Below are 24,575 nucleotides of genomic sequence, written 5' to 3'. Positions count from 1 at the left end.
ATCTGCATATCTGAGGTTATTGATATTTCTCCCAGAAATCTTGATTCCAGCTTGTGCTTCTTCCAGCCCAGCGTTTCACATGATGTACTTTGCATATAAGTTAAATAAGCAGAGTGACAATATACAGCCTTGACATACTCCTTTCCTGATTTGGAAACAGTCTGTTGTTCCATGTCCAGTTCTAATGGTGGCTTCCTGATCTGCATACAGATTTCTCAAGAGGCAGGTCAGGTGGTCTGGTATTCCCATCTCTTTCAGAATTGTCCACAGTTTATTGTGATCCACACAGTCAAAAGCTTTGGCATAGTCAATAAAGCAGAAATAGATGTTTTTCTGGAACTCTCTTGCTTTTTCGATGATCCATTGGATGTTGGCAATTTGATCTCTGGTTCCTCTGCCTTTTCTAAAACCAGCTTGAACATCTGGAAGTTCACGGTTCACATATTGCTGAAGCCTGGCTTGGAGGATTCTGAGCATTATTTTACTAGCATGTGAGATGAGTGCAATTGTGTGGTAGTTTGAGCATTCTTTGGCATTGCCTTTCTTTGGGATTGGAATGAAAACTGACCTTTTCCAGTCTTATGGCCACTGCTGTGTTTTCCAAATTTGCTGGCATATTGAGTGCAGCACCTTCACAGCATCATCTTTTAGGATTTGAAATAGCTCAGCTGGAATTCCATCACCTCCACTAGCTTTGTTCATAGTGATGCTTCCTAAGGCCCACTTGACATCACATTCCAGGATGTCTGGCTCTAGGTGAGTGTGACTGATGACACCATTGTGATTATCTGGGTCGTGAAGATCTTTTTTGTACAGTTCTTCTGTGTATTCTTGTCAGCTCTTCTTAACATCTTCTGCTTCTGTTAGGTCCCTACCATTTCTGTCCTTTATCGAGCCCATCTTTGCATGAAATGTTCCCTTGGTATCTCTAATTTCTTGAAGAGACCTCTCGTCTTTCCCATCCTACTGCTTTGCTCTATTTCTTTGCACTGATACCTGTACAACGGGGTCATTACTCCTACTTCACTGGACAGCTATGGGGATCAAGTGGCATAAGGTCTGTAACCCACACAGAGCAGTGTCTGCTGTGTTGGCTACTGTGACTATAATTGAGTGTCTATTTTGTGCCCTGGTGGCTCAGTTGGTAAAGAATCTGCCTGCAAAGCTGGAGACCCAACTTCAATCCCTGGGTTGGGAAGATCTGCTGGAGAAGGAAATGGCAAGCCTCTCCAGTATTCTTGGCTGGGAAATCCCCTGGACACAGGAGCCTGGCGAGCTGCAGTCCAGGGGTCACAAAGAGTCAGACATGACTGAGCAACTAAACCACCACTGTTGTGTGCTGAGAGCTGGGCTAAGTCCTGGAAGTCAGCTGGCATTTCTCCTGGAACACCAAGATTCCAGAGACCCTTGACTGGATCTCTGCTCCCTAAGAAGCCTCATGAGGGGGTCCCTGGGGAGGCAGAGACCCCCATCTGCTGCAAACCAGTCCCCACACAGGAGAGGCTGAGAGAGCATCAGGCAGCCTGGCCTTCGTCTGCTTCATTCCCTGGAGATGCTCCCGTCTGTGTCAGAGCCTGACCCTGGCTCACCCCTGCTCAGGCTTGTCCTGAGGTCAGGAGCCTCTGCAGACCAGGTCTGTGTCCCGTGCCTGCCGCTGGGCTAATGCGGAGGGCTCTGCCCACGTGGGCCCGGCTGGGAGAAGGCGGGTCCTTAGGTCTCAGCCCTGAGCATGGGGCAGGCACTGCTTGCCAACAGCAGTCATGAGGACTCTGTTGCCAGCAACGTCTCCTCCAGCAAGAATTTTCAAGGAAAATAGGAGGGTGGCACGAAGGCAATGCTAATTACCTCTAATTACCCAGAAAAGGAAAGCACTGCTTTCTCTGATGCATCCTAATGCGATAAAGAGCTATTATTAGGCAGGAGCTGGGAGGCTGCCATGAAGGCATCTGAGCCCGGAGAGGAATCTCTGCAGCTGCTGGTCTCGGGGGCAGGGAGGCGGGGACTAGCATTAAAGGTGGGCCTCCTGTGCACCAAGCATCGCACACACGCCCTGGAAGGTAGGTGGTAGCCCTTGTTTCTAGGATGCGGCCCCCGAGGCACAGAGAGGTTAAGTCACTGGCCTGAGGTCACACAGCCAGCACACCAGCAGCAGAGGTGGGTTCTGAGCCAGGCCTCCCTCTCATCGACAGCTGTGCTCTTCCCACTACATGCCATTCAGAGGCTTCCCAGGGCAGAGTCGACATCTTCCAAGGGCTCTGTAGCATTTCAAGGAAATTTTCATTGAAAAGGAAATTTCAGCCATGCTTTTCACATTTGATTCCTGTGGCAGAGGGAGACCCCTGGAGTGGTGGGGCATCAAGTCAAACAGGACAGAGACCCCTGGACACGGGCCAGGGGGCATCCGAGTCTGGTGGTCTCAGTCTTGTCAGCCAAGCTCTCTGCACTCCCACCGGAAGATGGAGCACACAGACTCCGGACCTGCTTTGAGAGACCGGATCTACAACTCTGCTTCCGTGAGTCTATCCTCTCAAGCCTCGCTCAGTCATGTCTGAGTCTTAGCGTAGCCCGCAGCTCCTGCGTCCATGGAATTCTCCAGGCAAGAATACTGGAGTGGGTTGTCATTCCCGACTCCAGGGAATATTCCCAACCCAGGAATCGAACTGGGTCTTCTGCGTTGCTGGCAGATTCCATACTGTCTGAGCCACCAGGGAAGCCCATTGTCTCAAGCCTCAGTGTTCTAGTCTGTGACTTGGGGATGCCCACATCCTACTCAACAGGGTTGCTGCGAGGTTGATATCGCATGAAGCAAGTCTCTCAGGGGTAAAGATGATCTAAAGAGCTGACTCTAGGGGTTGAAGCTCCTATCTATCCTGGGACGACTGCCTCTTGAATTAGGAGTGATCAGTTTCATGGGTGGATGAGCCTAAAAACTCTTTTTATTCTTGGACCGACATCAGCCTCCGAAGCTGCCAGTTAGGAAGACACGGGGCTGACTCACTTGCCTTCCTCTGGTGGGTCAGGACTTGTGAGCCAGGGCCCTGGGAGTCTGGGGGAGTAAAGAGATGAGCCAGGACAAGTTGGCCCCCGCGAGATGAGGGCAGGCTGGGTGAGAGACCCAGGGGCCCTCAGGGCAAGGCCACGGCCCATGAGCTCCGGGGCCGGCAGTGCCTGGTAACATTGCAGTTTCACGTTTTTGTGCTAGAACCTGCTGTGCTCTCTTCAGGCCTCAGTTCAGCTTTAACAAACATGCAACCAGGGGCTTCCCCGGCGCGTCCAGTGGTTAAGACGCCACCTTCCAGTGCAGCGGATGTGGGTTCGATCCCTGGTCCAGGGAGCCAAGATCCCACATGCCTTGCAGCCAAAAAACCAAAAGCATAAAACAGAAGTAACACTGTAACAAATTTAACAAAGACTTTAAAAACTGTCCACATCAAAAAAAAAAAAAATCTTTAAAAAGAAAATCAAAAAACCTCTAAAGCCTCATGCAACCTGGCGTTAGCTGTGCTGGTGGGGGTCAGGGTGCCCAGCTTCCCCCACCACGAGGTGCAGTGTGTGTGTGTGTGTGTTCGGGGGGTGTTGTTGGCCAGGCCGCCGCTGAAACTGAATGGAGGAGCCAAGGCCGTCCTGGGTACCCCTCCCCAGGGGAGTTTTCAGATGCCCAGGGAGGGGCCTGGTCTGCCTGCTTTCAGACAGGATGGTGTGGCTGGCTCAAACCACGCTTATGCGGTACCTGGGGCAACTGGTTTATGCTTGGGAAATGCTTGGCACTTGATAAATGGCAGCTGGTAATGTAGTAACTGGAAACTGAAGCTCCTCTTCTTGTGGGACTTTCATTGCAGCGACTTCCCCTGGCGGAGTTTGCTGGAGGATGTAACTGCAGCCCACGAACCTCCCCTTCCTCTTCCTGGCAGCTGGTGCCTCTGCCACTGGTTCCCACATCTACCCAACCAGGGGCGATGCCCACTGGCTTCAGACCTGGGCTTGAGTCCTGCTCTGCCACGCTCCTGCTGAGTGACCCTGGGCAAGTCCCTTAGCCTCTCAAAGCCTCAGAGTGCTCATCCGTACAGTGGGGTATGGACACTGAAAAAGGCCCAGGGCAGAGCTGGGCATCTCGTCGGTACAAGCTATAATTAACTCTCTAGGACAGACATGTAGAGGGGGGACGAGGTTCCTGCAAGCCTGGAAAATGGATCTAGAAACCCAAATTAGGTCTGTGTGGCTGCTAGGGGGGTCCCCCGGGTGGGTCCCCCCCCATTTCCCAGCAAGAATGCTTTGGACCGTCCACCCTGCTTAGTCTGAGATGTGGAAGAGTCCTTGGGGAGTATGTTTAATATGCAGACGTGCAGGCTCCACTTCTAGAGATTGATGGAGGAGGTCTGGGCAGCGGGGCTCCGGGATCTGCATTTTAAATAAACTCTCCAGATGAGTCAAAGGCCAGGGACCTTGGAACACACTTTGCCTTCTGATGCAGGGGGTGTGGGTTCAATTTCTGGTGGGAGAACCAAGATCCCACATGCCTTGCAGCCAAAAAACCAAACACATCAAACAGAAGCAATATTGTCACAAATTAAACCCCTTCCTTGCTCCCTATTCCAAGGTTTTGTGCCTGTGTGCTAAATCACCTCAGTTGTGTCTGACTCCGCAATATGGACTGCAGCCTGCCAGGCTCCTCTGTCCACGGGACCCTCCAGACCAGAATACTGGGGTGGGTTGCCATGCCCTCCTCCAGAGGATCTTCCGGGCCCAGGGATCGAGCCCACGTCTCTTACTTCTCTTGCACTGGCAGGCGGGCTCTTTGCCACTAGTGCCACCCGGGAAGCCCACCCCACGGTTTCACAGCCTGGCAGCCAGGTGCTTCTCTTCTGGTCCAGCCTGAACGCTTCCACGTGTATCCTCTGCTTGTTCCAGTTACTCTCCGGAGAAACAGACTGTCCTGACTAGTAATCTGGGCTCGGGGAGTGAGTGAGGGCTGTGGGAGGAGGAGCTGGGGGAGGAGTGGAAGAGGGCAGTAATGTAGGGGCAAGACCATGGGCTTTGGAGGTTCAAATCCAGGTTATCGTTTGTGTGTTGTAGGATGGGAATGTTCCTGAGCCTCAGTTTCCTAATCTGTGAAATGGGGATAATGATGCCTGGCCCTGAGACCATGTGCAGGTTAGAGAGGACGTGTGCCAAGGGCCTGGGGGCATTGCCCTGGCACAAGCTTGGTGCCTGTGAACAGGAGTTACCGCTTCCCAAGTGAGTTCTTACAATCTCTTGTCTGGGGTGGACCGGGCCGGGGCCTGTGTCCCTGGGACGTGGGTTGCCGGGCTGGAGTAAGATGTGTGCCGTCCCCACCCCCCAAAGTCAGCCCCAGGGGGAACGGGGGTGCTCACCACGGAGGACAGGTCCACATTCTCCACCCTCCTGTCTTGCAGCAGTACAGGCTGCAGGCCGGCCACGCGGAGCCGCACGGAGGACGTGCGGTAGACGAAGCTCAGCAGCCAGTCCGCCCTGCGGGGGAGAGGACGCAGTGAGACGGGGTGGACGTCAGCCTCAGGAGGGCCCGGCCTGGCCCCAGCGAGCCTGGCGGGATGGGCGCTTCTGCGGGAAACCGGGGCTTGCTGCGCCCAGGGATGGTGGGGGCAGCTGCAGGCACCGATGCTTTGGGAGCACCGCCGGGCCTGGCAGCTCCAGGGAAGCCGCTTGGTTCCCTGCCGGCTCCCTGGGGCAGAGAACAGCGCTGACAGCAACAGACAGTATCTGCTGAGTGGATGACGGAGGGAACCGCACGCCGTTCTCCAGAAATCAGCATGAGGCTGGGAGGGACGTTCTCAGCTGTTTGTGGGCTTCCAGTTCCCCGGGGTGGCTGGGCCGGGGCTCCCGGGGAGACCAAAGAGAGGCAGCAGACCTCTGTCTCGGGAAGAGGACCACGGGGGTCTAGGACACATGCTCTGCAGGCTGGGACTCTGGGTTTGGGGACCCCCTATCTGTCTGTGAGCGGGAGGGACTGAGACAGGCCCGGCCTGCAGCCTCCTGCCCTCGGCCACTAGGAGGCCAGGGTGACCCCCAGGTGGGTCACTGCCCTGCAACACTCCTCCTCCGCTCTCAGAGGTGCTGTGAACCCCGCGCTCTGTACCCCATCACTCCTAGCCAGACATCTGCCCTGCACTCTGGAGAGAGGATAACCCCAGACCCTCTGCAGCCTGACTCTTCAGGTACACCGAGCCGTGTCCACAGGATGCCTGGTCTACAGGGTCCATGTGACAGCGTCGCCCCTCGAGCCCCTGCGCCCCGCCTGGGGTGACGCTGGGCCCTGTCCCCCAGCAGGTCCGTGTGCGTGGACACTTCTGTCCCCCTCAGCCTCCAGGACTGGAACTCCACTCAGCGCATCAGGCTGTCTCCCGTTTAGGCCGAGTCTGACTCTGGTTTGCAGGGTCCCCTGAGTCCATTATTTCTGTGAGCTTGTCTGAAAGCAGGGTTCTCCCTCCCTGTCATGTGGGGAGGCTCAGCTGAGAGTCAGGGCTCCCTGCCCTGCCTGTCTGACCACAGGTGAGGCCCCGAGCTGTCTGGGACCCACGGTGTGGTGGGCTCCCGAGGCTCCCTGGTAGCTTTGACCCTTCAGGGTCTCTGACCACATGGGTGCCTGTGTGGCACCACCCCGGACACCCCTGGAAGGACTGGGGTCCAGAGGTGAGGGGCTCTCAACAGACCCTTGGGCTTCCCAGGTGGCGCTAGTGGTAAAGAACCCACTTCCCAGTGCAGGAGGCATAAAGAGACGTGGGACTGATCCCTGGGTCAGGGAGATCCCTTGGAGGAGGGCGTGGCAACCCACTCTGGTATTAGTGCCTGGAGAATCCCAAGGACAGAGGGGCCTGGTGGGCTGCAGTCCATGGGGTCACAGTCAGACGCGACTGCAGCGACTCAGCACACTCGCATGCAGGCTACAGGCCCGCCTGCATGTCCCCACTGACTCCACCATCTGAATCACCCACCAGGTCCCTCGGACAGAGGCCAGCAGGACCACGTCCCACGTCCCCCTCCCCCCCACGGCCACTGAGCACTGAATCCCCCGCCCTGCTCCCCCAGGACCTTCTGCTCCAGCTCTGAAATCAGGCAGCCCCTCCCCCAGCCCCTCCCCCTCCTTAAACTCTCACCCGACCCCTGTCCTCTCAGAAGCTGACCGTGACTCCCCGCTGCCCACAAGCTTTCTTTTCTAGAAAATTCCTTAACTCCCTCTAGACAGCAATGCTTGCACACCCCAATGGTTAGCCTCATACTGAAGGAGAGTGTCCCTCGGAATGATGGCTAAGGGGAGAAGGGAGACTGATCCGAGCTGTTCTATCAAGTCATCATGAGACACGTGCATCAAACACAGGGTGTGAGGGAGGCCCCCGAAATGGTTCTGACATGGAAAGTCGTAAATGAGAGACCTGCCTGGGGTACAGTGGGTCAGAATCCACCTGCCAGTGCCAGGGACACAGGCCTGACCGCTGGTCGGGGAGATCCCACATGCCGTGGAGCAACTAAGCCCGAGTACCACAAGTACTGAGTCCGGGCACCTGGAGCCTGGGCTCCCCAACGAGAGAGGCCACCGCAACCAGAAGCCTGTGCCTCGCAGCTTGAGAGTGGTCCCCCCGCTCACCGCAACTGGAGAAAGCCCACGCCTGGCAACAAAGACCCAGAACAACCCAAAAGATAAGACAGAAAGGTCATAAACAGGCAAGGTCAGCATCGTTCCTGCCCACGGTCCATCTTAACTATGACCACACTCTACTTAACAATGTTCACTGCACTTGTTTATACACACGTACGGATGAACTTCCCAGGACAGGGGAGCCTGGCGGGCTACAGTCCACGGGGTTGCCAAGAGCTAGACGTGACTTAGAGACGAAACGGCGACAGACAGACAGGGCAAGATCACGTGTTGGAAGGCTCCACAGCCTCGAACCTGTGCTGAATGAACCCAGCACTTCTGTTTATTTTCTGCGGTTTTTGCAGAGGCCTGCCAGACCCTCTGCACCCAGCGTCTGCCTCTCTTGCGGGGGGTGGGCCACCAGCCCCCACCTGGGACTGCACGGAGCTAGTCCTGCCCTGTCAGTCACCGGCTGTGTGCCCTTGGGCAAGCTGCTTGACTCCTCTGAGGCTCAGGCTCGTCACTGTGAGTTTCCTCGCGGGGAGGGCAGGAGCACGCCCGAGGCGCCCTGAGCGCCCAGCACTCACCCCGCGAGCCCGGGAGGCACTGGGTGCAATGACAGCCCTCGCCTGGGGCCTTCGCAGGCGCCGTGGCCGCTCTTGCTGGGCCTATTCTTCCCGGCTCTGCCGGGCTCCTATCCACCCCTCCACCATCAGGCTTGCACGTGCCCCCTCTGGGAGTGGCCCTGAGCCCCTCCCCCGACATTAATAACCCCATCCCTCTGGCGCCTGCCGTGCGCTCCCCTTGCGGCGTTTGTTTCATGTCCTCTGTGTGTCCGTCCCTGGGTCTTTTCCTTTCCTGAGCAGAGAGCTCGATGAGGGTAGGGCCGGGCCCTAGACCTGCATCCTGCCTCCCGAGGGGAGTCGTGAACCCCCTTGGTGGGTGGGGTGCCCAGCAAGCCAGGCCTCGGTGTTCCAGGCCAGGCGGATGCACGAATCACACAGCTGGCCCTTGATCAGCACCACGGGACCTGCGGAAGGTTGTGCCTGGGGTCCTCACAGGCCTGGAGGCACTTATGGGCAGGGGTCCACCCTCCCACCACCCACTCCTAACATCAGCCCCTCCCCACACGGCGCTGGAGCAGAGACCACTCAGGGAGTCCCCTGGAGCTCAGAATGAAACCCTCTCACTGCAGATGCCCCAGGGGTCAGGGAGACAGGCTCGCCTGAGTTCACATCCTGGCTCTGCTGTGTGACCTTGGCATCTGGCCCTCTCTGAGCTTCAGTGTCCTTGCAGGACAACAGGAGCAGCACCACTCAGCCCGGCTGGCTTCCAGGGAGTGTGTGAAAGCACGCGAAGGACTTGCTAGCTTTATTAATGTACATTATACATTTATAAATGTATACAGTCTGGTAGCTTTGGCCTGAAGCTCCCCTTACCCCCTCACTCACTCTCCCTCTTAAGTAAGTCCACTGCAAGTGAGGGGTCTCTGGGGGCCAGGAATGTGAACTCCCGGCTGCCGCTGAATTTAATTAAGAAACCACGGTTACTGTCCTGGTCCGTACATGCCTCCCCTCTCCTTCCTCCTTCTCCTCCTTTTTTCTCTCTGGAGAGATGGCTCAGGATCTCACAAAATAACGGAAACCCAAGCTTATTAGCCTCAGGTTCTCAACAGAACAGATGGGTTTAATAAGCTTTTGCTGCTTTCATATTGCACACATGCAATTTTAATTCTTTCCCTTTGCTGTTTATGAAACACACCAAAAAACATCCTGTGCTGTGAATATGCCCATGTTGCTTACTGGGCACCTACAAACTGCCAGTCCTTACCCCACATAATCTCCGTTAATCTTCCCAGAACTCCTGTGCAGGACGGCCTCTTATTCCCATTGTATAAGTAGGAGTACTGAGCTTCAGATTTGTTTGTCCAAAGCCATCTGAGAGGTCAAGGATGAAGCCAAGATTTTAACCAAGGACTGTTTGACGTCAATATTGTGCCCATTCTTTTTCTTTTCTTATTTCTTAAACTGCCTTTACTTAAAAGTCTCTTTTATAAATATATAAAGGTCTCTTTTATTAAAGAGGTAATATATACACATATGTAACTAATTCATTTTGCTATATACTTGAAACTAATACAATACTGTAAATCAACTATGTAATCAATGGAAAAAAAAAAAAACACCCCTCTTTTAAGCCCTCCTTGCAATCCCTGCCTACTCTTCACGGGTATTCACTGTTATTCGTGTCTCATGGTCCCTCTGGACCTCCCTCTTCATTTCCAGACACACAGATACACATATGTATACACAGAAGCTTCTTCTTTTGTAAATGGGGTCATTGAATGTACCGTGGCCCTTGCTTTTTTAAAAAAAGTATTCCCCTCTTTGTGGTCATTTAGGTCACTGGGTTGCTTTCAATTTTTATAAATGGAGCTGCAAGGACCCCCTTTGTGCATCCATCTCTGTGCATGTGACTATTTATGCAGGATCACAGGAGCCAGAATCTGTGGTGTCAGAAGACTGGCACACTAATAATTTGGATAGATATTGCCAATTCCCCCCAAAAAGGATTCACTAAATTCAACTACCACCAGGAGTATGTAACAGCACCCATTTCACCTCATCGTCGCCAACACTGAATGGTATTCATGTCAGACGTTCGATGATGTGATGGATGATACATAGTATTTTACCTACTTTAATTTGCATCTATTTAATTTTCAAAAGTTTATTGACTGCGTTTATTCCATGCTTATGTGTAGATATCTTTTGGCCATTTTCTCTTTATCTTTAAAAATTTTTTAGGCCACACCACGTGGTATGTGGGGTCTTAAGTTCCCCAATCAGGGAGTGAGCCCACGCGCCCTGAGATGGGAGTGTGCAGTCTTACCACTGGGTGGGCAGAGGAGTCTCTGGACATTAGATTTTTTTTTTTTATTGATTTGATTGAGCTCTTTATATATTATGGCTCTTTATCTTTGTTTCTTTGTTCTCCCTACCATATTCTGATTCTAAGAACTCAGCTTAGAATATGAGGGACAGGATTTGGGGGAGAATGGATACATGTACATGTATGGCTGAGTCTCTTTGCTGTTTACCTGAAACCACCACAGCACTGCTTGTCAGCTACACCCCAGTACAAAGTACAAAGTTTAAAGTTTGAAAAGGAAAACGATAAAGCCATTCTAACTGGTTGAACTCTGGTGTCCCGGTTAAAGTCCTCTATCCATGGCTGAAGATCGTCTTTATCTTTAGCTCTGGACATGGGCTAAGTGTCGACACAGACTTTCCAAATCTGTTCTATTCAGTGGCAGGTTCCACTTGGGATGGTTGGGCTTAGATCAAAACTAAAGTTAACTGGCCTCGTAACTCAACTTCTCTGAGCCTCAGTTTTCTCACTTGTAAAATGGGGTCAATAATACAAACCCCTTAGGATTTTGGGGTAGGAGCTTCCCTTCCTCCCCAGTGTCTAGGGCGCCACCTTGGCTGAAGCCCCTCAAGTCCTTCTCAAATCCCCGGCCAGGATGCCTCCTTTCCAGCCCCACAGCCATCAGCCTTCGTAGCCCTCAGTTCCTGCTGGAGGATCTGTCGTATGCTGTGGGTGCTGGGCCCCCCAAGGCTGTCATCCCCGCCCCGAGACGTTGCTCTGAAAGCCTGGACAATCCCCACTCCCTTCCTACCAAATAATGCACACAAGGGATTTCCCCAGTGGTCTGGTGGGTTAAGAATCCGCCTTGCAATGCAGGGGACATGGGTTCGATCCCCGGTCACAGCGAAGATCCCACATGCCACGGGGCAACTAAGCCTGCGTGCTGCAACTACTGAGCTCGCACACGACGACCAGAGGAGCCTGCATGCCGCAACAAGGACCCAGCGCGGCCGAAGAAGAAGAAACAAACGCAGCACACGGGGGCTCGCGAGTCAGCACTCACAGACCTCCCGCCTGGGGCGCACCCTTTGCTTCTCAGTCTCAGCCCACTCCCCCATGTCCCTCTTGCCCCAGATCACGGTGACCAGCCTGGCCTCTCGAGTCATCCTATGAACTGGTCTCGGGCCTGACCCAGGGAAGTCCTCCTCAGGACCTGTCCCTCTCGTGCATCGTCCCATGGACACGGATGCTGCCCGCTTCAGAACCCCTGGCCTGGGCCTTGCTCCTTCCAGGACCAGTGCCCCACTGCTCCCTGAGATCCTCCGGGACAAGGGCCTGGCCTCAAACATCTGTGTCCCCAGGCGACACCTCCCCAGGGACACGAGGTCTGGACAGACCTGCAGTAGCCATTGACGATCCTTCCAGAAACCACCTTTCGGAAAGGCTCCCAGTTCTTGGCTTCTCCGTCCACAGGTGCGCCCAGCAGGACGACGTCCTCAACGATCCCTTGGCAATCTGGAGAGAGACCCCAGGAAAGATCGTCAGCGCCCCTGGCCTCAGTGGGTCCCGCAAGGGACCGTCCAACAGCGGTGGAAGAAATGGATGCGACACCCACATGCACGCAGATATGGACTCACGATTGTTCAGTCGCTCAGTCATGTCCGACAATTTACGACCCCATGGGCTGCAGCGTGCCAGGCTTCCCTGTCCTTGCAGGCGCAAACACATTCGTGCACACGTTCACACAGATGCACACACATACTGCGGCTTCTGTTCACTGAGTTTCAGGCCCTGGGTCAAGCCCTCTGGTGCCTGATCCATTCCTACAAAGCCCACACCCCGAAACTACCGAGCCTGTGCCCCACAGCTGGAAAAGACTGCCACAGCAAGACCCGGCGCAACCAAGAAGGAATGAATGAACGAATAAGCACACATCATCCCCGTTTCAGAGTTAAGGGAAACCAAAGAGATTTTCAGGATCACGTGGCCAGTGGGCAGCACAGTCCAGGTGGGGACCCACATCTATTTCCACAGTCCGTGAAGCTCACGACTGACCGTGGACTCGGATGGAGTGCTTCTCTTTAGAAGGCTCATGGTCCCTGGCTCGCTGCATGTGCCAGGCAGGAGACACCACAGCCTTCCTCTGCAACAGCCCCTGGGGGCCTGTACGGCCTGGCAGTAAGGCGGGAGTGCAGAGGAGAGCGGGGCGAAAGGGCATCGACTGGACGCGTTGGCGCTGACCTAGTGGTTCAGGGGATTTCAGGCGAGGGCTCCTCACACTGCAGCCCGAAGATGAGCGCTGGCCCATGGGGTGTCCGTCCTCTCAGTGCAGAGCAGAGAAGCAGTGTCTCTTTGATGTCCCCGCAGACTGGAAACCCACGGCTCACACGCACTTTGAGAAGCGCCGCTCTCAGCCCACCCAGGTGCTCGTGCGCGCCCTGCCCCCAGCCACTCTCCACCCGAGCCAGCTCTGCTCTGGCCTCCTCTCACTTGTTTGCATCCGTCTCCTCCTCTGACCTCTGGGTTCAGGGAGGGCGGGGCTCCGGCTTACCTTGGTCACAGCTGTACACCACAGAGCTTGGTCTATCCTCGGGGTTCAAGAAGGGTGTGAGTGAAGGAGTGAGTAAATACACGGCCATCCCCTGGGACAGCCAGTATACGCACTTTGTAGTTGCAACACTCTGGGTTCAAATCCCAGCTTAGTGACTTCTGAGCTAAGTCACTTCTCTGAGCCTACAAGTGGCTATGGTACGGCCTTGAGGGTCTCTGGACTGCACGGAGATCCAACCGGCCCATCCAAAAGGAAATCTGTCCTGAATATTCACTGGAAGGACTGATGCTGCAGCTGAGACTCCAATCCTTTGGCCACCCGATGCGAAGAGCTGACTCATTGGAAAAGACCCTGACGCTGGGAAAGATTGAAGGTGGGAGGAGAAGGGGATGACAGAGGATGAGATGGTTGGATGGCATCACCAACTCACTGGACATGAGTTTGAGTAAGCTCTGGGAGCTGGCAATGGACAGGGAGGCCTGGCGTGCTGCAGTCCATGGGGTCGCAAAGAGTCGGACACGACTGAGCGACCGAACTGAACTGAGGGTCTTTATGGGGAGAAGTCGTGGTGGGGAAAAAGCCAGGGCGGTGAACGCACAGCGGGAGCTGGCGGGCCCCCTGCCTGCCTTCTCCACACCTCCCAGCACGCAGCTCCTTCTTAGAGTCCCGCGCGCCCCTACACTTGGGGAGCTACCTGCTCCGTGTTATTCTTGGGGAGGGGGCCCTACAGGCACAACTCAGCCAGCCCTGCCCATCTCCTGCTGAGAGACACGGCCGGCTGGCTTTCTCTCCCTGGGCTCCGGTTTCTAACCAGAGCGCATCTGGTTTCCATTTGAGCTGCGTGTCAGAGTTTGAGTAAGGGGTTCTGGGCTAACGGGAGTCTGAGAACCCCTGTGCTCCTCTGGCTCTGAGAGATCAGATTCCCTGGCACAGAATCCTGACATCACTCCTTGGCTTCCAGGGAGAGGATAATCTGGCAGAAAGATGTGAAACTTCAGGAAGCTGGTGGTTCGTGTTGAATGGTAAAGATGACTCAGATACTCTTCCACCTAAGGGCTATTTCAGGGCTTGTGTTTCCAGCGAGGCTGTAGATTTTATTCTGAACCTTGCTCTTGGCTGATGAGGAAACACGGGGTGTCAGAGGGGAGGGGGCGTGCTGAAGGTCACACGGGTAGTGAGAACACAGCTGAGCCTAGACCCCAGTACGGGGAGCTGCCAGGTCCTGGGCATCCCTCCAGCAGCAGCAACTCAGAGCGCAGCGATCACGGGGTGGTTAGCATTGCCCCCACAGTGCTAACAGCTGTGGGCCAACAGCTTTGTGCTCTCTCTGGACGCCGGCCACTCAGGGCACCTGCCCGATGAATCTCTTCATCTCAGGAGCTCTGCTGCCCCAGGGGCCATCACCTGGCGGGCTGGGACCCCTTGTGGCCAGCAGTGGGATTGCAGCATTCCCCACCAGGTCGCCTAGGGCGACCGCCAGGATGCCGTGACTCCTATCTGACAGCTATGACGAACAGCAAAGAGGTAGCTGCCTTTTGCTGAACTGAGACTAGCAGCTGAAACTCACAAAACAGTCCAGAACAGTCAAATCCAGCCAGGGTGGGCAGCGAGCCGGAAACATATTTACTGAAGCCTGGTTGAAAACTGACTTATTGAGACCTCCTCCCCTTCTGACGGTTACCCAGTCAGAGGTGCTCTCCTTACATCTTAAAACATGATTTGTTCTCTGGAACAAAAGGCAAACCTGGAGATAAGCCACGAAGCGGACTCTTGGTGATACACAGGTGTTAGCTAAAAAAGCTTAGCGGGAATCATTTTAGACCCACCGAAGGGAGAATCCTATGTCCTGTTGCAAGAATGATACAGTCCAGGCGGGGGAAGTCTTGAGTTAAGAAAACCGGCCACTGAATTAGATGCTGGGGGGAAAAAATGTCAAAATTCATTGTTTGGTCCAAAACTTTATAATACCAGAAAATTTCAGTTTTCCAGGTAAAACACAGAACATCCTCACTCAGGTTCCACTTTTAGAGTCAAGAAGGGCCCTTCCATGGACACATGTGGCTCTTCATGTCACAGTGGAGTTCCCTCGTGGTCTAGCGGCTGAGACTCCACACTCCAAATGCAGAGTGTCTGGGTTCAACCCCTGGTCAGGGGACTAGACCCCACATGCCACAACTAAGACCCAGCACAGCCAAATATATGTTTTAAAAAAGAAACTGGGATTTAACATTTTAATAATAATAACGAATATAAGACCACCTTACCACCGTTTAACTGCAGGGACCATAAGTGTTTTCTGAAATATGTGGGATTTATTCCAATTGCTACCATCAACTTTTCTTCCTGTGAATTTTTAAGGTGTGAAGATAGTCCCATAGCTTTATAAACAGTCAGAGGTCCAACAAGCATTGGTCACCTTCAAGTAGAGGACACAGGCATGCCCAGCTTTTAGGCGTGGATTCCTTATTTTTTAATCGATCCTGCGTATGTTTTCAATACAATGCTTTTACTGCGAAGGTGGAGGCCCTTCACCCTGTTAGGACTTTGGAATTAAGGCAGCTCCATCCCTCCAGCAGTGGAGAAGAAATGCTCTATCGGTCCTGTCTTTTTTTCTTTTTAGTTATGTATTTATTTGGCTGCACTGGATGGGCGTCGAGGAGCACGGGATCTCCCACCTTTGTTGCGGCATGCGGGATCTAGTGCCCCGAGCAGGGGCTGGGCCCAGGCCCCCTGCACTGGGGTGAGGAGTCTTGGCCACGGAAGCACCAGGAAGTGTTCACCAGTCTTGTCTTCACCTCTCCACTCTCGGTGCTTTTCGTCACGCACGTGTGCTATGAGAAACATTACTTGTCCAAACTGTCTTTGGCTTCTATCTCTTATTTTTATTCCTAATACGGGAGCCAAAGTGATCCCTTTAAAAGTCAAGTCGTAGGCACGAGGTAGGTACCTTCTGGGGGTGATGGAAATTTTCAACAACTGAGTCGTGTGATGGTTTGGACTGTGCGTTTGCTGAAAATCACTGACTTACACACTGAAGATGGGGGATTGCGCAACATGCAAATTCCACTGGGGGGAGAGTCAGATCATTTCACTCTCACGCTCAAGACCCTCTCGTGGGGTCCATCTCTCCTGGGGTAAGTCAGCTTCAGCAGCTCCTGAAGCCCGCTGGGACCTCCCCCATGCATCCCCTCGCTCGCTCTGCTCCAGGCAGACTGGCCTCGCTGTTCCAGAACACGCCAGGCCTTTCCCTGATCCCCCTTTCGCGGACCCCTCCTCCCAATGCCCTTCCCCCTGACATCCACACACCTCCCCCCGGCACCTCTCTGCTTAACTGTCACCCTCCAAAGGGAGGAGGATTCGACCTCCCACCCCGCCCAGGAGTCCCATCTCTCTTCTCTGATTTCCTTTTCTCCACAGCACTTGAAACCATCTAACTCATGCCCTAGTTGTCTTTTAAAATCTCTTTTGCAGTCTGTCTGCCACTACATGGGACCTCCCCGAGGGCTGAGACTGTTCTTTCTCACGTTCCCCAGGGAGGTCTGTCTAGTCAAAGCTATGGTTTTTCCAGGAGTCACGTATGGATGTGAGAGTTGGACCATAAAGAAGGCTGAGCGCCGAAGAACTGATGCTTTTGAACTGCGGTGTTGGAGAAGACTCTTGAGAGTCCCTTGGACAGCAAGGAGATCAAAACAGCCAATCCTAAAGGAAATCAGTCCTGAATATTCACTGGAAGGACTGATGCTGAAGCTGAAACTCCAATACTTTGGCCACCTGATGCAAAGAGCCAACTCACTGGAAAAGACCCTGATGCTGGGAAAGATTGAAGGCAGGAGGAGAAGGGGACGACAGAGGATGAGATGGTGGAATGGTATCACTGACTCAATGGACATGAGTTTGAGCAAGCTCCGGGAGTTGGTGAAGGACAGGGAAGCCTGGCGTGTTGCAGTCCATGGGGTCGCAAAGAGTTGAACACAGCTGAGCTACTGAGCAACAACAGGGAATCCCCAGGGCCCTCAGCAAACAGCACCTGGCAGAGGTGCTGTGCTCAGTAAGTACTTGTGGGATGAACAAAAGCAAGCCACGGGACTCGGCAGTATGAACCCTTTGTGGTGAGAATACATGCAAAAAAAATTTTTTTTTTCCCTCCTGGTACAACTTCTTCTGAGAGGTGCCAGTCGAGGATCTCTGTAGACTGGATAATGAAGAGCAAGTGCTGACTCTGCTGAAAGCAAATGTGAGCGTGTCTAACCACTGCTCTCAGCTGTTTGGGCTTCCCTGCTGGCCCAGTCAGTAAAGAAGCCCCTGCAACGCAGGAGACACGAGTTCCATCCCTGGGGCGGGAAGATCCCCCAGAGGAGGGCACAGCAACCCACTCCAGTATTCGTGCCTGGAGAATCCCATGGATGGAGGAGGCTGGCGGGCTAAGGTCCACAGGGTCGCAAAGAGTCGGACACGGCTGAAGCAACTGAGCGCTCAAGCACGGACTCAGCTCTTTAGCTGCTGGTTTCCAGGGTTCTGCTCCTGTGGCTAGCTGCGGTCTGCAGCGGGCAAGAACATGAACGGTCCTTTTGACCCTGCCCTGGTGGAGCTAGTCCTTCTGACCCCACCCAAACTGAGCCAACCCGCCCTCAGTCTCCTCCCCTGGCGTCTGACAGTGTGAGTCAGAGGCTTGTGGTGACCCTCCCAAGAAGCACCTGACATCAGCCATATCCACAGAATCCCCTGGGCTTGGCCTACATGATACGGAAGGCTCGGGATCTCCAGACCTTCAGGAGCTTTGTGGTGTAGCTCAAGGTGCCCCATCTCTGGGGGCAAAGATCCAGAGCGAATTTGAGGGCCTGCATAAGTGCAAACCGCCGCTGGCCAGTTGAACGCCGCCTGTCTCACACGGCAGGTGCCACGATTAGGACTATCAGGTGGCTGTTGCGACTCACAGAATTTCTGGATTCAGGTAGCTTTTTGTCATTACATCCTTTCTCCACCAGGAGGAGCTGAAAGAGTGACTAGTGCCCCACGCAGGGCTGGGAAATGTTTGTCAGCAGAAAGGGCCCAAGGGCACGGAGGTTGGGAATCGCCAGTCTGGGAGAAGTTGCTTGACCTTGAGCACAAAAGAAATCTTCAAATGCTGGTTTTGCGTGCATTGAAGTCAGTTATTTAGTAACTTGGAGCCTTAGCTTCCTCGTGTAAAATGGAGATAATACAATAATGTTGATTTCCCAGGGCTGGAGTGAGGTTGTTATATGCTCAGGGTGGTGCCCAGCACATGCCCGGTCAGTGGGATCCACTGTTTTTCCCAGGCAGACAATCAAGTTGGCAGCGAGGTAGAAACGGTGGGCAGGACGCACTGTTTTTGGAGATGGCTTTGCCATTACAGTACCACGCCTGCTTCTGTTGCTGCTGCTGCTGCTGCTAAGTCGCTTCAGTCGTGTCCGACCTTGTGCGACCCCGTAGACGGCAGCCCACCAGGCTCCCTGTCCCCGGGATTCTCCAGGCAAGAACACTGGAGTGGGTTGCCATTTCCTTCTCCAATGCATGAAAGTGAAAAGGGAAAGTGAAGTTGCTCAGTCATGTCCGACTCTTCGCGACCCCATGGACTGCTGCCTACCAGGCTCCTCCATCCATGGGATTTTCCAGGCAAGAGCACTGGAGTGGGGTGCCATTGCCTTCTCCGGGCCTGTTTCTAGCCACCCGCTAATTGCAGGTACTATTTGAGGAGGCAGTGGTGGGGAGTGGTGATGCCGGGCACGTGGTCGGAGGACGAAGCCTCTGGAGAGGAGCAGCTATAGAGCTGCAAACTACGGCTAAACACTTTCCTCACTTACTTAAAAACATTTTTTTTGGCCCCACCACTCAGCCTGTGGGATCTCAGTTAGTCAACTAAGGATTGAACCCGCACCCCTGGCAGGGAAAGCACACAGTCCTAACCGCTGGACCGCCAGGAAAGCCTCAAAATTAAAAAAAAAGATGTTATGGTAAAATACTCGTAACATAAGAGTTTTCATCTTAACCATTAAAAAAATTTTTTTTGATGTGGACCTTTTACAAAAGTCTTTATTGAATTTGTTACAATATTGCTTCTGCTTTATTTTTTAGTTTTTAGCTGTGACGCTTGTGGGATCTTAGTTTCCCGAGTAGGGGTCCCAGCCCCCTGCACTGGAAGGCTACGTCTTACCCACTGGTCCTCCAGGGACGTTCCTTAACCATTTTTAAGAGTACAGTTCAGTAGCATTAAGTATAGCCACACTGTTGTGCAACCATCTTGCTTTTTATCACTCAGGATTTAGATAAATCAGTTTCTATCTTGTCAACTGCTCTTATCATGCCAGACTCCTGATATGACACTTTTACCACTGGGGTGCTCCTGGCACTCTGGAGATTGTCTTAGCTTTTCAAACAAAACCACACACACAAAAAACCCCCAAGAGCTGAGGATGGCTACTTCTTCACAACAGCAGGAACCCTTTTACTCTAGAGCCTTAGTCTTTAAAACCCTCTCTGTTGCTGTTTGGTCCCCAAGTCAGGTCTGACCCTTTGCGACCCCCTGGACTGCAGCAAGCCAGGCCTCCCTGTCCTTCATTATCTCCTGGAGTTTGCTCAAACTCATGTCCATCAAGTCGGCGATGCCATCCAACCATCTCATCCTCTGTCGTCCCCTTCTCGTCCTGCCTTCAATCTTTCCCAGCATCGGGGTCTTTTCCAATGAGTCAGTTCTTTGCAACAGGTGGCCAAAGTATTGGAGCTTTAGCATCAGCATCAGTCCTTCCAATGAATATTCAGGGATGATTTCCTCTAGGATTGACTGGTTTGAACTCCTGGCTATCCAAGGGACTCTCACGAGTCTTCTCCAGCACCACAATTTGAAAGATCAATTCTGTGGCACTCAGGCTTCTTTAAGGTCCAACTCTCACATCTCTACATGACTAATGGAAAAACCATAGCTTTGACTATATGGACCTCTGTCAGCAAAGTGATGTCTCTGCTTTTCCCTATGCCGTCTAGGTTTCTCATAGCCTTTCTTCCAAGGGGCAAGCGTCTTTCAACCTCATGGCTGCAGTCACCATCCGCAGTGATTCTGAGGCCCAAGAAAATAAAACCTGTCATTGCTTCCACTTTTTCCCCTTCCCTTTGCCATGAAGTGACGAGACCAGATGCCACGATCTTAGCTTTTTGAGTGTTGGATTTTAAGCCAGCTTTTCCACTCTCCTCTTCCACCCTCATGAAGACGGTCTTCAGTTCCCCTTCACTTTCTGCCATTAGAATAGTGCCTATCTGAGGTTGTTGATAAACTGAGTCTCTGTCAAACTAGACACTCTTAAAATGTACCAAGTAGGGCTAGCTCTTTCAGAGTCCCACGGAGAATCCCTTCTGCACGACGAGGGAGGACCCTGTATCGCTGGGAATGGCCACTCCCGGCTTCGCCGCTGTCATTCTGTCCTCTCCAGACCGTGTGCTTTTGGAACGTGAGGCAGGCCCTGGCGGTGTCTGCCCGGTCTCTCCAACCGGCCTCCTCTAGGAGCTTCACAGAAATCTCACCACACGGCAGGAAAGGCCACATCACACGCTCCCACAAGCCTATCACACTGTCAGTAACGAGATTCTCCCGCGCTGCAAAGACCACAGTTTGAGAAGCGAAAAAGAAGGATGTTCTTCCTCCTGGCAGGGGGTCGTGTGTGCACGGACAGATAAAGTGGGAAACGAACGAGGAAGTTACCTCCTGATGGCGGGTCCAGAAAACAGACCTTGAAGAAAATGCTGTGAACGGCATCTAACACAAATGGAATCCATGCCAAAGACACACGTACACGCAAGATAAACGCACAGACGCGGCGGAGGGGCGAGCGAGAGGTCCAGGAGCCGGAGGGAAGGGAGATGAAGGCAAGCTTTGACTGTCCCCCTCCTCCCAACCCTTCAGTGGAATGAGGTTCACACTAGAAAGAACCGTTTAAGGGAGCCCGTTTGGATGGATTATAGGGATTTGGGATGATTTCATGGAAGGAGTAAGCCTTCATCTCTCCCTTTTGATTTCCGTCTTTTCCATTCGGCAAAGTGGTAAGGCTGTTACTAGCATCTGGGGGCCCGAAAAATTAATCTGCATGCCTGACCTCTCATGGCTGCCCACCCCGCCTCTCCAGGGGAGGCTAAAGTGGGGTCTGTCTGCAGACAAAGCAACTGGGAGATGCGATTCCGCAGAAGGGAAAGAAATCGCATCAAAGGCGATGTCTGCTATCCTGGAGATGAAAGAGCCAGCTGACTGAGTGACAGCCTGCTCTGCATTTCAGCTGGTATCTAGTGGCAGCCCAGACGCAGTTTCCAGCTAAGTGAGAGTTTAGGAATTCAAGGGTCAGGATGTTTAAGCGTATCTGAGCTTAGTGAGGAACTCTTCTGCCTTGGTTCTATCCTTCAAATATCACAGGCAGTAATGCTGGTCTAACTCCATAGGAGCTGGGAGAGAAACTGGAGAGAGAGATCTTGCTGCAAAGGGTTTTCCTTTGTTGTTTGTTTTTAAACAAAGTTCTGGTATTCTATTTCTTAACCTCCCTTCTTTTCTTTGCCACCATCACAGCTTACCTAGGCTAAGAGCTTTATACATATACTGCTTCATTTTCTTCTCATAGCAATCCTAGGAGGTAAGCAGGACTACTCCCATTTTACGATGGGAAAAACTTGCCTCAGAGACACTAAGTAATTTGCCCAGAGTCACACAATAAGGGGCAGAGTGGAATTCAGTGATGCCTACATTTTCTCTCCTACTCTACTTCCCTAATCTTGAACCAAAACATGTCTTTTGATAACTGCGACATCTTCTAAAATTGACTATTAAAACCAGAACAACACAACTTGCCAAGATAAACAGTTCTTATTCGGTTGATTCAAGACACACACTAGCAGGCTGGAATTTGCTGGAAGACTGATATCCTGATGTGGGCACCACGCCAAAGGCACACGACCTTTTGCTTTGTTAATCTTGGGAACACCTGCCAAACCAAGGTGGGTGGAAAGATCACGCAAAGGAAGAGGGGTCTGCATGAATCCTGCCACACTGTGCAGTTTCTGGTGGGGAGTTACGGCTGTCAGTCCATACCCTAGCATGGACACTCAATTCCCCACCAGAAGCGTTAAACTGAGCAAGATGACGTAACTTAGAAGTAGCTGCTGGTCAGCTTCAGGCTGTGAGCCAGTATAACACCAGCAGATTCATTATCTATATGCATATACACAAATAAAATGTCTTATATATTCTATTGGTTAGCTACTGCTGTGTAACAAATAATCCCCAGACTCAGTGACTTGAAATAACCATTTGTTATTTCTCATGAGCCTACCAATGGGCTATGCAGTTCTGCTCAGATTATTCCAGCATGCTTGATCCCACTGGGTTTACTCATGTGTCTACGACCAGCTGGTGGGTAGGCTGGGGGCTGGCTAAGATTACATGGCTTTGCCTCACGTGTCTTCCATCCCCCAGGGGGCTAGCCTTGACTTGTTCTTAAGGCAAGGATGACACCCATGCACAAGATCTTCTGAAGTTTAAGTCTAAAATGGATACGATGTCATTTCCTTTACTTACTTTTTATTTATTTTATTTTTTTTAATTTAATTTTAAAATCTTTAATTCTTACATGTGTTCCCAAACATGAAACCCCCTCCCACCTCCCTCCCCATAACATCTCTGTGGGTCATCCCCATGCACCAGCCCCAAGCATGCTGTATCCTGCGTCAGACATAGACTGGCGAGCGAATGCAAGTCACAAGGCCAGCCAAGATTCAAAGGGTGGAGAAACGGACTGCACTTCTTGATGGGAAGAGCTTCAAGGTCATATTGAAAAAGATGTGAAAGCAAGGAGGGGTGGAGAAGTAGGGCCATTTTTTGTTGCAATCAGTCTACCGCAGATACATGCAACATATCTGAAACGCTGCAAAGTACTGATAGTTCATGTGCGATAAGCAATGGGTCAAAATCCCTGGTGATACCAGTACTAGGTGAATGTTCCTTTGAATTCTCACCTAGTGAGACGAGGAGTGGGAGGAACACCGGGTGGGAGTGTCGCCTGAGGACAGAAGTGGCCCAGCCAGGATGTTGGCAAGTGGCTGGTTTCAGGGATGTGGTTTTGGGACCCTGAATGAAGGCAGGATCCTCCTAGAAAACTGGAAAATAGGCCAAGGCAGAATCCTTTAGGCAAGATCAAGGTAGGGTGTTCAAGCACTGATTTGATCAAGTGCAAGATCAAGCAACCAGGTCCAGAGGGCCAGCGGTCAGAGCTGCAGAGCGGGGTCTGGAGGCCTTTATTCAATTATGATAAAGGCAGCTAGTGGTCACGACCATGGTCCTGGATTCGGGGAACGGGGCTAGATGTTCTGTCTGTATTATCACAGTAATAGTCACTGTTTTTTGAAGTAGAGTTCCTTGAGTAGTTACTGCAGCAAGGGTCTCTTCGAGGTAAACTTGCTCAGTCTTTGAAAATATCCTTTGGCTTCCACCTCGAATGATAGTTTAGCTGGATGGATATACAATTTTAGATTGACAGCTTTTTTTTTTCTTTTCTGGTTTCTATTGTTTTGAGAAGTCTCATCAGTCTAGTTGAGGTTTCTTTGTAAGTATTATTTTTAAAAATTCATTTTAAAAGTAATTAAATAATTCCTTTTTACCTCTGGAGTTCACTATGATCTGTGTAGGTATAACATATTTATTCTGCTCAAGACTCATGCTCCCTGAACCTTAGGAATCATGTCTGTCAGTCAATCTCAGTCAGTAAATTGTCTCTCTTTCCTATTCTCTCCTTTCTGGAGTTGGAATTAGGCAACTGTTGAGCATTAACTTCTCTTTCCTACCTTCTATCTCTTTGTCTCTGCACAATGCACTGGGAGTAATTCTCCAAACCGATCCTCCAACTCATTATTTCTCTCTCTAAGTGTAAGTGTCGGTCAGTCAATCCCATGGCAATCTCAGAGGAGCCCACCAGGCTCCTCAGTCCATGAAGTTCTCCAGGCAAGAACACTGGAGTGGGTTGCCATTTCCTTCTCCAGGGCCCCTGCAGGGGAAATTAGAATGGTACGTCTCAAGTCCAAGGGAGCCCCCTGGGCACGTTCATTATCAGAGTGATCCTCCGCTTTGTAAAGCGCTTCTGACTGCCAGACTGTTGCATTGTGAGCCACTCAGGAGCCGCTGCTCTTCTGACCTTAACGTATCTAATACGTACCCCCAAAGATCTTTCCTTTGGGAAAGATTTCTCGTTAGCTTTGTCTAATCTGTTTAAATTAAAACCAAAGTTTTAATTTCAATGACTATTTTTTCATTTCTAAAAGTTCCACTGGTTTCATTTTAAAATCTCCCTGCACTTTTTTTTTCCCCCAACATCTTACTCTTTCCACTTATCCTTCAATGTTTTAATTTATGTCCTTAATGATTGTAATCATGCTTATTTTTTTGAGGGGGGCACTCCTTCAGGCCATTCTATTAAATTAAGGATCTAATCTTGATGTTTGCTTCTTGGCGCTTTTCCCATATAGTGTTTTTTGTTTTTTCATGTTTTTATAAATTTT

At 52.0% G+C, this 24,575-nt stretch overlaps 1 protein-coding gene across 2 annotated transcripts in view; it reads right to left on the bottom strand.

Moving 5' to 3' along the window:
- The window catches only part of TMCO4 (transmembrane and coiled-coil domains 4), a 105,122-nt gene that overhangs the window by 5,646 nt on the left and 74,901 nt on the right, over positions 1–24,575 (bottom strand). For both annotated transcript variants that reach the window (XM_068968336.1, XM_068968337.1), the window contains exons 14-15: positions 11,881–11,998; positions 5,373–5,490 (exon numbers count right to left, since the gene is read on the bottom strand). In XM_068968336.1, the coding sequence (XP_068824437.1) occupies positions 5,373–5,490; positions 11,881–11,998 (236 nt within the window). The remainder of the gene's footprint in view (positions 1–5,372; positions 5,491–11,880; positions 11,999–24,575) is intronic.

The sequence above is a fragment of the Capricornis sumatraensis genome, chromosome 3 (assembly GCF_032405125.1).
Source record: "Capricornis sumatraensis isolate serow.1 chromosome 3, serow.2, whole genome shotgun sequence".
Taxonomy (NCBI): Eukaryota; Metazoa; Chordata; class Mammalia; order Artiodactyla; family Bovidae; genus Capricornis; species Capricornis sumatraensis.
This window is presented reverse-complemented; position numbering and strand designations above follow the sequence as displayed.